Source organism: Mytilus trossulus, chromosome 14 (genome assembly GCF_036588685.1).
Source record: "Mytilus trossulus isolate FHL-02 chromosome 14, PNRI_Mtr1.1.1.hap1, whole genome shotgun sequence".
Lineage (NCBI taxonomy): Eukaryota > Metazoa > Mollusca > Bivalvia > Mytilida > Mytilidae > Mytilus > Mytilus trossulus.
In genome coordinates this window covers 65084823-65098188 of record NC_086386.1, presented here as the reverse complement: position 1 = coordinate 65098188, position 13366 = coordinate 65084823, and the positions used below count along the sequence as shown (strand labels likewise).

At 33.8% G+C, this 13366-nt stretch overlaps 1 protein-coding gene across 6 annotated transcripts in view; it reads right to left on the bottom strand.

The window, feature by feature from the left end:
• The window catches only part of LOC134695720 (protein furry homolog-like), a 399195-nt gene that overhangs the window by 338245 nt on the left and 47584 nt on the right, over nt 1-13366 (bottom strand). For all 6 annotated transcript variants that reach the window (XM_063557102.1, XM_063557101.1, XM_063557100.1 and 3 more), the window contains exons 5-6: nt 8312-8439; nt 7228-7258 (exon numbers count right to left, since the gene is read on the bottom strand). In XM_063557102.1, coding sequence (XP_063413172.1) covers nt 7228-7258; nt 8312-8439 — 159 coding nt within the window. The remainder of the gene's footprint in view (nt 1-7227; nt 7259-8311; nt 8440-13366) is intronic.

The following is a 13366-nucleotide window of genomic DNA, read 5'->3' as shown; positions in this document are numbered from 1 at the left end:
ACCTAGAGGAGAAAATCAATATCAACACCTTGAGGAGAAAGTCAATATCTACACCTCGGGGAGAAAGTCAATATCAACACCTAGAGGAGAAAGTCAATATCAACACTTAGAGGAGAAAGTCAATATCAACACCTAGAGGAAAAAGTCAATATCAAACCCTAGAGGAGAAAGTCAATATCAACACCTAGGGGAGAAAGTCAATATCAACATCTAGAGGAGAAAGTCAATATCAACACCTAGAGGAAAAAGTCAATATCAAACCCTAGAGGAGAAAGTCAATATCAACACCTAGAGGAGAAAGTCAATATCAACACCTAGAGGAGAAAGTCAATTTCAAAACCTAGAGGAGAAAGTCAATATCAACATCTAGAGGAGAAAGTCAATATCAACACCTAGAGGAGAAAGTCAATATTAACATCTAGAGGAGAAAGTCAATACCAACACTTTAAGGGGAAATTCAATATCAACATTTAGAGGAGAAAGTCAATATCAACACATAGAGGAGAGAGTCAATATCAACAAATAGAGGAGAGAGTCAATATCAACACATAGAGGAGAAAATCAATAGCAACACATAGAGGAGAGAGTCAATATCAACACCTAAAGGAGAAAGTCAATATCGACACCTAGAGGAGAAAATCAATATCAACACTTAGAGGAGAAAGTCAATATCAACACCTTGAGGAGAAAGTCAATATCTACACCTCGGGGAGAAAGTCAATATCAACACCTAGAGGAGAAAGTCAATATCAACACTTAGAGGAGAAAGTCAAAATCCACACCTAGAGGAGAAAATCAATATCAACACCTTGAGGAGAAAGTCAATATCTACACCTCGGGGAGAAAGTCAATATCAACACCTAGAGGAGAAAGTCAATATCAACACTTAGAGGAGAACGTCAATATCAACACCTAGAGGAAAAAGTCAATATCAACACTTAGAGGAGAACGTCAATATCAACACCTAGAGGAAAAAGTCAATATCAAACCCTAGAGGAGAAAGTCAATATCAACACCTAGGGGAGAAAAACAATATCAACATCTAGAGGAGAAAGTCAATATCAACACCTAGAGGAAAAAGTCAATATCAAACCCTAGAGGAGAAAGTCAATATCAACACCTAGAGGAGAAAGTCAATATCAACACCTAGAGGAGAAAGACAATTTCTAAACCTAGAGGAGAAAGTCAATATCAACATCTATAGGAGAAAGTCAATATCAACACCTAGAGGAGAAAGTCAATATTAACATCTAGAGGAGAAAGTCAATACCAACACTTAAAGGAGAAAGTCAATATCAACATTTAGAGGAGAAAGTCAATATCAACACATAGAGGAGAAAGAGAAAGTCAATATCAACACATAGAGGAGAAAGATGAAGTCAATATCAACACCTAGAGGAGAAAATCAATATCAACACTTTGAGGAGAAAGTCAATATCTACACCTCGGGGAGAAAGTCAATATCAACACCTAGAGGAGAAAGTCAATATCAACACCTTGAGGAGAAAGGCAATATCAACACCTAGAGGAGAAAGTCAATATCAACACATAGAGGAGAAAGTCAATATCAACACCTAGAGGAGAAAGTCAATATCAACACTTAGAGGAGAAAGTCAATATAAACACCTAGAGGAGAAAGTCAATATCAACACTTAGAGGAGAAAGCCAATATCAACACCTAGAGAAGAGAGTCAATATCAACACATAGAGGAGAAAGTCAATATCAACACATAGAGGAAAAATTCAATATTAACATCTAGAGGAGAAAGTCAATATCAACACTTAGAGGAGAAAGTCAATATAAACACCTAGAGGAGAAAGTAAATATCAACACTCAGAGGAGAAAGTCAATATCAACACCTAGAGGAGAAAGTCAATATCAACACCCAGAGGAGAAAGTCAATATCAACACCTAGAGGAGAAAGTCAATATCAACACTTAGAGGAGAAAGTCAATATCAACACCTAGAGGAAAAAGTCAATATCAAAACATAGAGGAGAAAGTCAATATCAACACCTAGAGGAGAAATTCAATATCCACACCTTGAGGAGAAAGTCAATATCTACACCTCGGGGAGAAATTCAATATCAACACCTAGAGGAGAAAGTCAATATCCACACCTAGAGGAGAAAGTCAATATCAACACTTAGAGGAGAAAGCCAATATCAACACCTAGAGAAGAGAGTCAATATCAACACATAGAGGAGAAAGTCAATATCAACACATAGAGGAGAAATTCAATATTAACATCTAGAGGAGAAAGTCAATATCAACACTTAGAGGAGAAAGTCAATATAAACACCTAGAGGAGAAAGTAAATATCAACACTCAGAGGAGAAAGTCAATATCAACACCTAGAGGAGAAAGTCAATATCAACACCCAGAGGAGAAAGTCAATATCAACACCTAGAGGAGAAAGTCAATATCAACACCTAGAGGAGAAAGTCAATATCAACACTTAGAGGAGAAAGTCAATATCAACACCTAGAGGAGAAAGTCAATATCAACACATAGAGGAGAAAGTCAATATCAACACATAGAGGAGAAAGTCAATATCCACACCTAGAGGAGAAAATCAATAACAACACCTTGAGGAGAAAGTCAATATCTACACCTCGGGGAGAAAGTCAATATCAACACCTAGAGGAGAAAGTCAATATCAACACTTAGAGGAGAAAGTCAATATCAACACCTAGAGGAGAAAGTCAATATCAACACATAGAGGAGAAAGTCAATATCAACACCTAGAGGAGAAAGTCAATATCAACACTTAGAGGAGAAAGTCAATATATACACCTAGAGGAGAAAGTAAATATCAACACTCAGAGGAGAAAGTCAATATCAACACCTAGAGGAGAAAGTCAATATCAACACCCAGAGGAGAAAGTCAATATCAACACCTAGAGGAGAAAGTCAATATCAACACTTAGAGGAGAAAGTCAATATCAACACATAGAGGAGAAAGTCAATATCAACACATAGAGGAGAAAGTCAATATCAACACATAGAGGAGAAAGTCAATATCCACACCTAGAGGAGAAAATCAATATCAACACCTTGAGAAGAAAGTCAATATCTACACCTCGGGGAGAAAGTCAATATCAACACCTAGAGGAGAAAGTCAATATCAACACTTAGAGGAGAAAGTCAATATCAACACCTAGAGGAGAAAGTCAATATCAACACATAGAGGAGAAAGTCAATATCAACACATAGAAGAGAAAGTCAATATCAACATCTAGAAGAGAATGTCAATATCAACACCTGGAATAGGATCCCAGTTAGGGCAACCAGTCCGGTACCCACGAATGTAGTTCTTAAAAAAAATGTATAACTTTTGTTATAAATTGTGTAGTGTTATTATTACACTAGTTATTTAACTGAACGTAGATTTATTTGAAAGGGTAGGCTTTCTAGTTTGAATTTCTGTAAAAATTTTGATTGATTTAAATGTAATCTGGCGTCAGTACATAGAGTAAATTGGCTAAGTTCTAGCCTTTATTCTTCCCCGGAAGTAGACAGACTGACCCTGCTGTCAATAAAAACAGAATTTTGCAACGGAATGCCGGTCATGAGGCACTGAGATTGTACTTAGACACTTCAAAATGAATGCCTAACATGAACCAGAAGTCCCAAGGTGGCTATCAAAATTATTTATTGAACAGGCCCCTATGTATTTACTATGATTTTCAATGCGTTTTAATGGGGCAATTAATTGGGTCCCCGTTCCTGTCAGAGAGCATATTTTGAACACTTCAATCTGCAATCGTAAGCTCATTTTTGAAGTTTCATGGGTGATATTTGGCTACAGGCTTCAAAATTTAATAAGGAAAACAATGGTGTAATTATTTTTAAAATTTGAATTAAACTTTTTAACTTAAATTGAAATTTAAATTTATGAAATTTAAAAAAGTTTGTTTTTCAATTTAAAGCTTAAAAGGGGGGGTCACAGAAAGGTCATTTTGTCTGTAAAAATATAATATGTATTCCTACACTTGTAAGTTAAAATGGAGGGATTTTTGAAAAATATCAGCAAACAGTATATAGAAAAAGCCACAGGGCAAGAAATAATAAATGTGTTATATGGGATCAGGGGACAGTGAAAGATGGAAAATATGGGCTTATTTCATTTTAGTATCTTATTTATTAAACCTGGAACAAGAAAAGAAACCCATAGATTCAGTTTTAGGTTTTTTACTAAGTTTTTGATAAATTGTGACTATTAAATAAATCATTTAAGTGCCACCGACAACTTATGAAAGTTGTGTTCGAATCCAGCTCACATTTATTTAGAGCCGCATAACACAAATAACCACATATTATTGTGTAAACTCAGAAACACTTGCCAGGGGCTCTCTAATTTTACATTTTTTGGAAGATATTTAAGGGGTAGGGCTATAATATAGCTTATAAAAGCAATTTAAACTGAATGTACAACAATTTTAGACTCCCTTTTAAAGATTTTGATATCTTCCTTGTTTTTGGAACTTTTGAAGATCAGCTTCTAGCATTTGTCTAGTTAAGGAAACACTTAGTGCTCTTTTAACAGTTTCACTGTTTAAATTTCATTTTCATTAATGCTTCTTTCCTAAGTTTCATATTTAAAAGTTCCTGCATTATTAACTTGTCTTTGTTATCTATATTCAGGTTGGTGAACTTGGACTAAAGTACATGGATCACAGCCTGACCAACAGTTTCAGTGTCCATGAGAACACACATATGAACTAGTGGGACATTTAGAGCAGTCAAAAGTACAACAACGCACAGTAGCATTAAGCGGTCAGGAAGATCAAGGATTTCCCTCCACATCTGTTAGACTATAGGAGGTGCTGTCTTGACTGGTTTTAGCTACAAGTGAGAACTTCTCTGCATCTATTCTCTTATATTGTATTTAAATGAACTTAGAAGACTATTTGAAGACTTTGTCTCATATTTTATACCCTTGTTATGGGAAATGCTTGTTTTGAATATGTAATTCTTTAAAACAGAAGATTTTTGTTTTTTAATTGAAAAAAAAAATATTTTTAATTTATTTTTAAACAAATTTTGGTTTCAACTAGATTTCCATACAGAGAATGAATTTGTCTACCTTATGCAATTTACAGAATGTAAATATCTCTTGAAATAAAAAAGTTTTGATGATTTTTAGCATATTGTCTTCATGAATTTAAGATTTTCTCCGATCAATTTTCTGGTATTTGAGATGTTATAGATAAGGATCAATAATTCTGTAACTGTATGATCAAATTTTTTGAAACTTTGCACAATAACTACTGAGATGTATATCTTTATTCTAAAAGTGCAGTTTTAAGTCTAGGGAAAAAAATAAAGTCTGACAGGAATAGGATCCCAGTTAGGGCAACCAGTCCGGTACCCACGAATGTAGTTCTTAAAAAAAATGTATAACTTTTGTTATAAATTGTGTAGTGTTATTATTTCACTAGTTATTTAACTGAACGTAGATTTATTTGAAAGGGTTGGCTTTCTAGTTTGAATTTCTGTAAAAATTTTGATTGATTTAAATGTAATCTGGCGTCAGTACATAGTGTAAATTGGCTAAGTTCTAGCCTTTATTCTTCCCTGGAAGTAGACAGACTGACCCTGTTGTCAATAAAAACAAAATTTTGCAACGGAATGCCGGTCATGAGGCACTGAGATTGTACTTAGACAATTCAAAATGAATGCCTAGCATGAACCAGAAGTCCCAAGGTGGCTATCAAAATTATTTATTGAACAGGACCCTATGTATTTACTATGATTTTCAATGCGTTCTAATGGGGCAATTAATTGGGTCCCTGTTCCACCTAGAGGAGAAAGTCAATATCAACACATAGAGGAGAAAGTCAATATCAACATTTAGAGGAGAAAGTCAATATCAACATTTAGAGGAGAAAGTCAATATCAACACCTAGAGAAGAAAGTCAATATCAACACCTAGAGGAGAAAGTCAATATCAACACCTAGAGAATAAAGTCAATATCAACATATAGAGGAGAAAGTCAATATCAACACCTAGGGGAGAAAGTCAATATCAACACTTAGAGGAGAAAGTCAATATCAACACCTAGAGGAGAAAGTCAATATCAACAGAGGAGAAAGTCAATATCAACACATAGAGGAGAAAGTCAATATAAACACATAGAGGAGAAAGTCAATATCAACACTTAGAGGAGAAAGTCAATATCAACACTTAGAGGAGAAAGTCAATATCAACACCTAGAGGAGAAAGTCAATATCAACACAGAGGAGAAAGTCAATATCAACACATAGAGGAGAAAGTCAATATCAACACATAGAGGAGAAAGTCAATATCAACACAGAGGAGAAAGTCAATATCAACACATAGAGGAGAAAGTCAATATCAACACATAGAGGAGAAAGTCAATATCAACACAGAGGAAAAAGTCAATATCAACACATAGAGGAGAAAGTCAATATCAACACATAAAGGAGAAAGTCAATATCAACACAGAGGAGAAAGTCAATATCAACACAGAGGAGAAAGTCAATATCAACACATAGAGGAGAAAGTCAATATCAACACAGAGGAGAAAGTCAATATCAACACATAGAGGGAGGAGAAATATAGATTCTTACACTGCAAAAAGTGTATTACAATAATTCTCCACTGGAGACAGTTAAATTTTATTATTTAAAGCGTGAGGTTTGCCGAATCAATATCAACACCTAGAGGAAAAAGTCACCACTGTCTCAGGTTAGGGGAGGGTTGGGATCCCCTAACATGTTTAACCTGGCCACATGTTTACTTGGTATGTATGTGCCTGTCCCAAGTCAGGAGCCTGTATTTCAGTGGTTGTCATTTGTTTATGTGTTATATATTTGTTTTTCATTCCTTTTTATTTATATAAATAAGGCCATTACTTTTTTCGTTTGAATTGTTTTACATTGTCATTTAGGACCCTTTTATAGCTGACTATGCTGTATGTGCTTTGCTCATTGTTGAAGGCTGTAGGGTGACCTATAGTTGTTAATTTGTGTGTATTTTGGTCTCTTGATGGACAGTTGTCTCATTGGCAATCATTCCACATCTTCTTTTATCTATTAGAGGAGAAAGTTAACATCAACCCATGGATGAAAATGTACATAGCAACACATTTGATTTACTCTCTGTCTAAACTTCAGTTTGCCAGTTTGGTTTGGTTTTCTTACTACTGTTTTTTTTAATAATTTCAAAGTGTGTTCAATTAATAGTATCTAAAAACTTACATCTCTCCTTTCTAGAAGAAAGTCTTTACTTCTGTAAAAATCAAAAAATAAATGTATGATATATCTATCAGTTATGGACATTTGAAGAGGTCAATATATTTTATACGGAGCGGTTGATATAATATTAATCTAGGAGGTATTTGAGAGTCCATATATAAAGTATAAAGTCTTTAATTCATATATTACATAATACATATAATTATTATCGAAATAGACTTCAATGCTCTTTTTGCGTGTTTTTTACATTGTATTTTGAAAGATTCTTAATATTGACTACCATGACTTTTGATATAAATACAAATAGAAACATAGCATCCATATTGTTAAACTAAAGGCTCCAAGGAGCCTGTTGTTCACCTGATATTTTTATTTGCAGTTAATGCATGAAATAATGCAACAGATATACTTTTGCCTTAGTTTCAGAGATATAATTGAGAGAAAAACTGCATTTTCCCCTATGTTCTATTTTTAGCCTTTGCGACCATGTTGGTTGGCTGGCAGGATCATCAGACATATTTTTCCAACTAGATACCCAATTAATGATTGTGACTAAGTTTGTTTAAATTTGTCTAGGTAGTGTCAGAGGAAAAGATTTTTGTAAGATTACAAAAAAATTGTAAAATATTTACTATAAAGGACAATAACTCCTTAAGGGGTCAACTGACCATTCTGGTCTTGGTGCCTTATTTGCAGATCTTACTTTGTTGAACATTATTGCTGTTTACATTTTATCTGTATCTATAATAATATTTAAGATAATAACCAAAAAATGCAAAATTTCCTTAAAATTACCAATTCATGGGCAGCAACCCAACAACAGATTGTCCGATTTGTCTGAAAATTTCAGAAAAGATACATCTTGATCTGATAAACCCCTTCATCCCATCAGATTTACTCTTAATGCTTTGGTTTCAGAGATATAAGCCATTTTAATAACTGAATTGCCTGTCTCATGATGTTTAAACAAACCCTGTTTTAGACTTTTTGTTCACCTGAGCCTTGGACCTACATGTGAACCTATCCTTTATCCTTTGCCTCTGCTATGCCCTGCCTTATTAAACTTTTCATATTGTCATAAACCTACCCTTTACTTTTATGCCTTTGTCGGACACCACCTTCATCAATTAACATCTGTTTATTAAACCAGAGAAATAAACTCCTCAACAAGGAAGGTAATGTCTGTTCTGCAACACTACCTAACGCATTCAGTAACTGAAAATAAATTTAAAATGTGATCACTGGGACTAAATCAACACTACCTAATGCATTCAGTAACTGTCAGTAAATTACAAATGTGATCACTGGGACTAAATCAACACTACCTAATGCATTCAGTAACTGTCAATAAATTACAAATGTGATCACTGGGACTAAATCAACACTACCTAATGCATTCAGTAACTGTCAGTAAATTACAAATGTGATCACTGGGACTAAATCAACACTACCTAATGCATTCAGTAACTGTCAGTAAATTACAAATGTGATCACTGGGACTAAATCAACACTACCTAATGCATTCAGTAACTGTCAATAAACAAGTGAAACTGCGAGCTACTGCTCACTGATGATACCCCTGCCGCAAGTGGAAAATATTTATAGTGTAAAAATATGCAAGTGTTCGGTAAACAGGAAGTTGTCAAGTGATCAATCTGAAAACGCATCACACGGTATAGCTGACCTATATAAATCCTGAAACCAAATTTCAGAAATCGTTGTATTGTAGTTCCTGAGAAAAATGTGATGAAAATTTGCAACTTGGCTATCATGTGTAAAATCATACAAGTGTTCGGTAAACAGGAAGTTGTCAAGTGATCAATCTGAAAACGCATCACATGGTATAGCTGACTTATATAAACCCTGAAACCAAATTTCAGAAATCCTTGTATTGTAGTTCCTGAGAAAAATGTGACGAAAATTTTCAACTTGGCTATCATGTGTAAAATCATACAAGTGTTCGGTAAACAGGAAGTTGTCAAGTGATCAATCTGAAAAGGTATCACACGGTAAAGCTGACTTATATAAATCCTGAAACCAAATTTCAGAAATCGTTGTATTGTAGTTCCTGAGAAAAATGTGACGAAAATTTTCAACTTGGCCATCATGTGTAAAATCATACAAGTGTTCGGTAAACAGGAAGTTGTCAAGTGATCAATCTGAAAAGGTATCACACGGTAAAGCTGACTTATATAAATCCTGAAACCAAATTTCAGAAATCGTTGTATTGTAGTTCCTGAGAAAAATGTGACGAAAATTTTCAACTTGGCTATCATGTGTAAAATCATACAAGTGTTCGGTAAACAGGAAGTTTTCAAGTGATCAATCTGAAAACGCATCACACAGTATAGCTGACTTATATAAACCCTGAAACCAAATTTCAGAAATCCTTGTATTGTAGTTCCTGAGAAAAATGTGACGAAAGTTTTCAACTTGGCTATCATGTGTAAAATCATACAAGTGTTCGGTTAACAGGAAGTTGTCAAGTGATCAATCTGAAAACGCATCACACGGTATAGCTGACTTAGATAAACCCTGAAACCAAATTTCAGAAATCCTTGTATTGTAGTTCCTGAGAAAAATGTGACGAAAGTTTCATGGGACGGACTGACTGACGCACGGACGGACGGACTGACGGACAGACAGAGGTAAAACAGTATACCCCCCTTTTTTTAAAGCGGGGGTATAATTACAAATGTGATCATAGGGTCTAAATCAACACTACCTAATGCATTCAGTAACTGTCAGTAAATAACATATGTGATCACTGGGACTAAATCAACACTACCTAATGCATTCAGTAACTGTCAATATATTACAAATGTGATCATAGGGACTAAATCAACACTACCTAATGCATTCAGTAACTGTCAGTAAATTACAAATGTGATCACTGGGACTAAATCAACACTACCTAATGCATTCAGTAACTGTCAATAAATTACAAATGTGATCATAGGGACTAAATCAACACTACCTAATGCATTCAGTCACTGTCAGTAAATTACAAATGTGATCACTGGGACTAAATCAACACTACCTAATGCATTCGGTAACTGTCAATAAATTACAAATGTGATCACTAGGACTAAATCAACACTACCTAATGCATTCAGTAACTGTCAGTAAATTACAAATGTGATCACTGGGACTAAATCAACACTACCTAATGCATTCAGTAACTGTCAATAAATTACAAATGTGATCACTGGGACTAAATCAACACTTCCTAATGCATTCAGTAACTGTCAGTAAATTACAAATGTGATCACTGGGACTAAATCAACACTACCTAATGCATTCAGTAACTGTCAATAAATTACAAATGTGATCACTGGGACTAAATCAACACTACCTAATGCATTCAGTAACTGTCAGTAAATTACAAATGTGATCACTGGGACTAAATCAACACTACCTAATGCATTCAGTAACTGTCAATAAATTACAAATGTGATCATAGGGACTAAATCAACACTACCTAATGCATTCAGTAACTGAAATTAAATTAATGACAAATGTGTTAGAAAGAAGGTATATTCTGAATGATATATTAGCACACACTTGATCAATTTGATTTTTCCGATTAAGTATGCTGTCAATTTTAACACCTAATAACTTTTCACATGAAGAATTTTGTAATACTTTTGAATTTATTATCAATAAAATTGTGAAAGGAAATGGGTTTGTAAGTCTGAATTGATAGTTTCTGTTTTGTTCCAGTAACCAATCATTTTGTTTTATTTGCATTAATGAACATGTTATTCATTTTACACCACTCTTCAACCCTGTATAAATCTTCTTGAACATCATGTATAATTTGTATGTTTTTCCAAGATTTATGAAGAGTGGTGTCATCAGCATATATTTCTGTTTATAATTTCCAATGCATAAGGGAGGTAATTTATAAATAGTACAAACAATAGGGGACCAAGTATAGAACCTCGGAGGACACCAAATTTCACATGTTGTTGTTCAGAATAAACATTACAAATGTTTACCTGCTGTTTTCTGTAATTGAGGTATGACTTGAAGAAACAAACAGTAGCCTCACTAAATTCATAAATTTCAAGCTTTAAACAAAGAATGTCATGATCTACAAAATCAAAAGCTTTTTTAAAATCTAATAAAATTGCTAGATTTAAATTACCATCATTCATTTCTTGCAACCAGGTGTCAATGATATTGATAAGTGCAGTTTGACAAGAATGCTGCGGCCTGAAACCAGATTGTGTAGGGTGTAAAAGTTTAAGTTTAGATAAATATTTGTACATTTTATTAGAAACATGTCTTTCTATTAATTTTGATAAATTTGGAAGAAGTGATTTAGGTCTGTAATTATTGGTAAAAGCTTGTCATCATCCTTGAAAACTGGTGTTACCTTAGCATTCTTCAGTAATGAAGGATATATATAAGCATCTATCAATCTGTTAAATATATATGTGAGAGGTGATGCAATAAAAGGGGCACTTTATCATAGGATTTTTGGTCCAACATTATCTTTACCAGATGCTTTGTTTATATCAAGTTTTGTTTACTCATTAAATAGCTAATACATAATCACTGGTGGTATAGAAAAATTTTCATGTTTATGTTATTTATTTTTATTAAATTTACTAAGATTACTAAAACTCTCTTTTGAACAATAGGAGCATATTTATCTCTTGAAAGCCTTGTTCATCATATCAAATCACAGTACATGCATTGATATTCATTTACCCATTCAAATCATTAACTTGGGATAATTATATAATTAACAGTACATGAATTGATATTTATTTACCCATTCAAATCATTAACTTGGGATAATTAACAGTACATGTATTGATATTCATTTACCAATTTAATTCACTAACTTGAGATCTTAATTAACAGTACATGAATTGATATTTATATACCCATTCAAATCATTAACTTGGGATAATTAACAGTACATGTATAGACATTCGTTTACCCATTCAATTCATTAATTTCAGATAATTAACAGTACATTTGTTGATATTTATTTACCCATTCAAATCATTAACTTAAATTTGGATAATTAAAAGTACATGTAATGATATTCATTTACCCATTCAATTCACTCACTTTGGATAATTAACAGTACATGCCAGTGGCGTAGCTAGATCATTTTTATGTGAACGCCCCAACCTCATTGAGTTGACTAATAGGGCCCTAAACAAGTCCAGGCCAAAACACCTGCTGGTTGGTTCAAAGCTAGGGGCGAAACCCCAGAAGGCTAACGAGTGACAGAGAATGAATGCATTCCTGTCATTAAAACTCATCAATAGCAACATACATTATTATTTTTTTTATATTTTTTTATGTTATTTGGAAATTAGTGGTCATTCATTTTAATTAAGACCTAGAGGCTCTCAAGAGCCTGTGTCGCTCACCTGTTACTGTATTTACTGATGTTGGTCATCTTGTTTGGTAGGTAGGGTCATTAGACACTTTTTTTAAATAGATACCTTAGTAATGATTGTGGCCAAGTTTTGTTAAATTTGGCCTATAGTTTTAGAAAAGAAGATTTTTGTACAAGTTACAAAAATGACGAAAAGTTGTTCAATATTGACCATAAAGGGCAATAACTCCTTAAGGGGTCCTCTAACAATTTTGTTCATCCGACTTATTTGTAGATCTTACTTTGCTGAATATTATTGCTGTTTACAGTTTATCTCTATCTATAATAGTATTCAAGATAATAACCAAAGGGCTGCGCTTTAGCGCATGATACGCCTGTTGCTCTTTTAACTGGTCTTTTATGCTTTAAATAAATTTATTTGATCAACTAGAAATAGTGTGAGCCCTGTGAAATACCCCCCCCAATAATAAACTAGAGGCTCCAAAGAGCCTTTGTCGCTCACCTTGGTCTATGTGAATATTAAACAAAAGACACAGATGGATTTATGACAAAATTGTGTTTTGATGATGGAGATGTGTTTGTAGATCTTACTTTTCTAAACATTCTTTAGAAATTTCAGGGCAGATAAATCTTGACCTGATAAACACTTTAACCCATGTCAGATTTGCTCTAAATGCTTTGGTTTTTGAGTTATAAGCCAAAAACTGCATTTTACCCCTATGTTCTATTTTTAGCCGTGGTGGCCATCTTGGTTGATATGCCAGATCACTGGACACA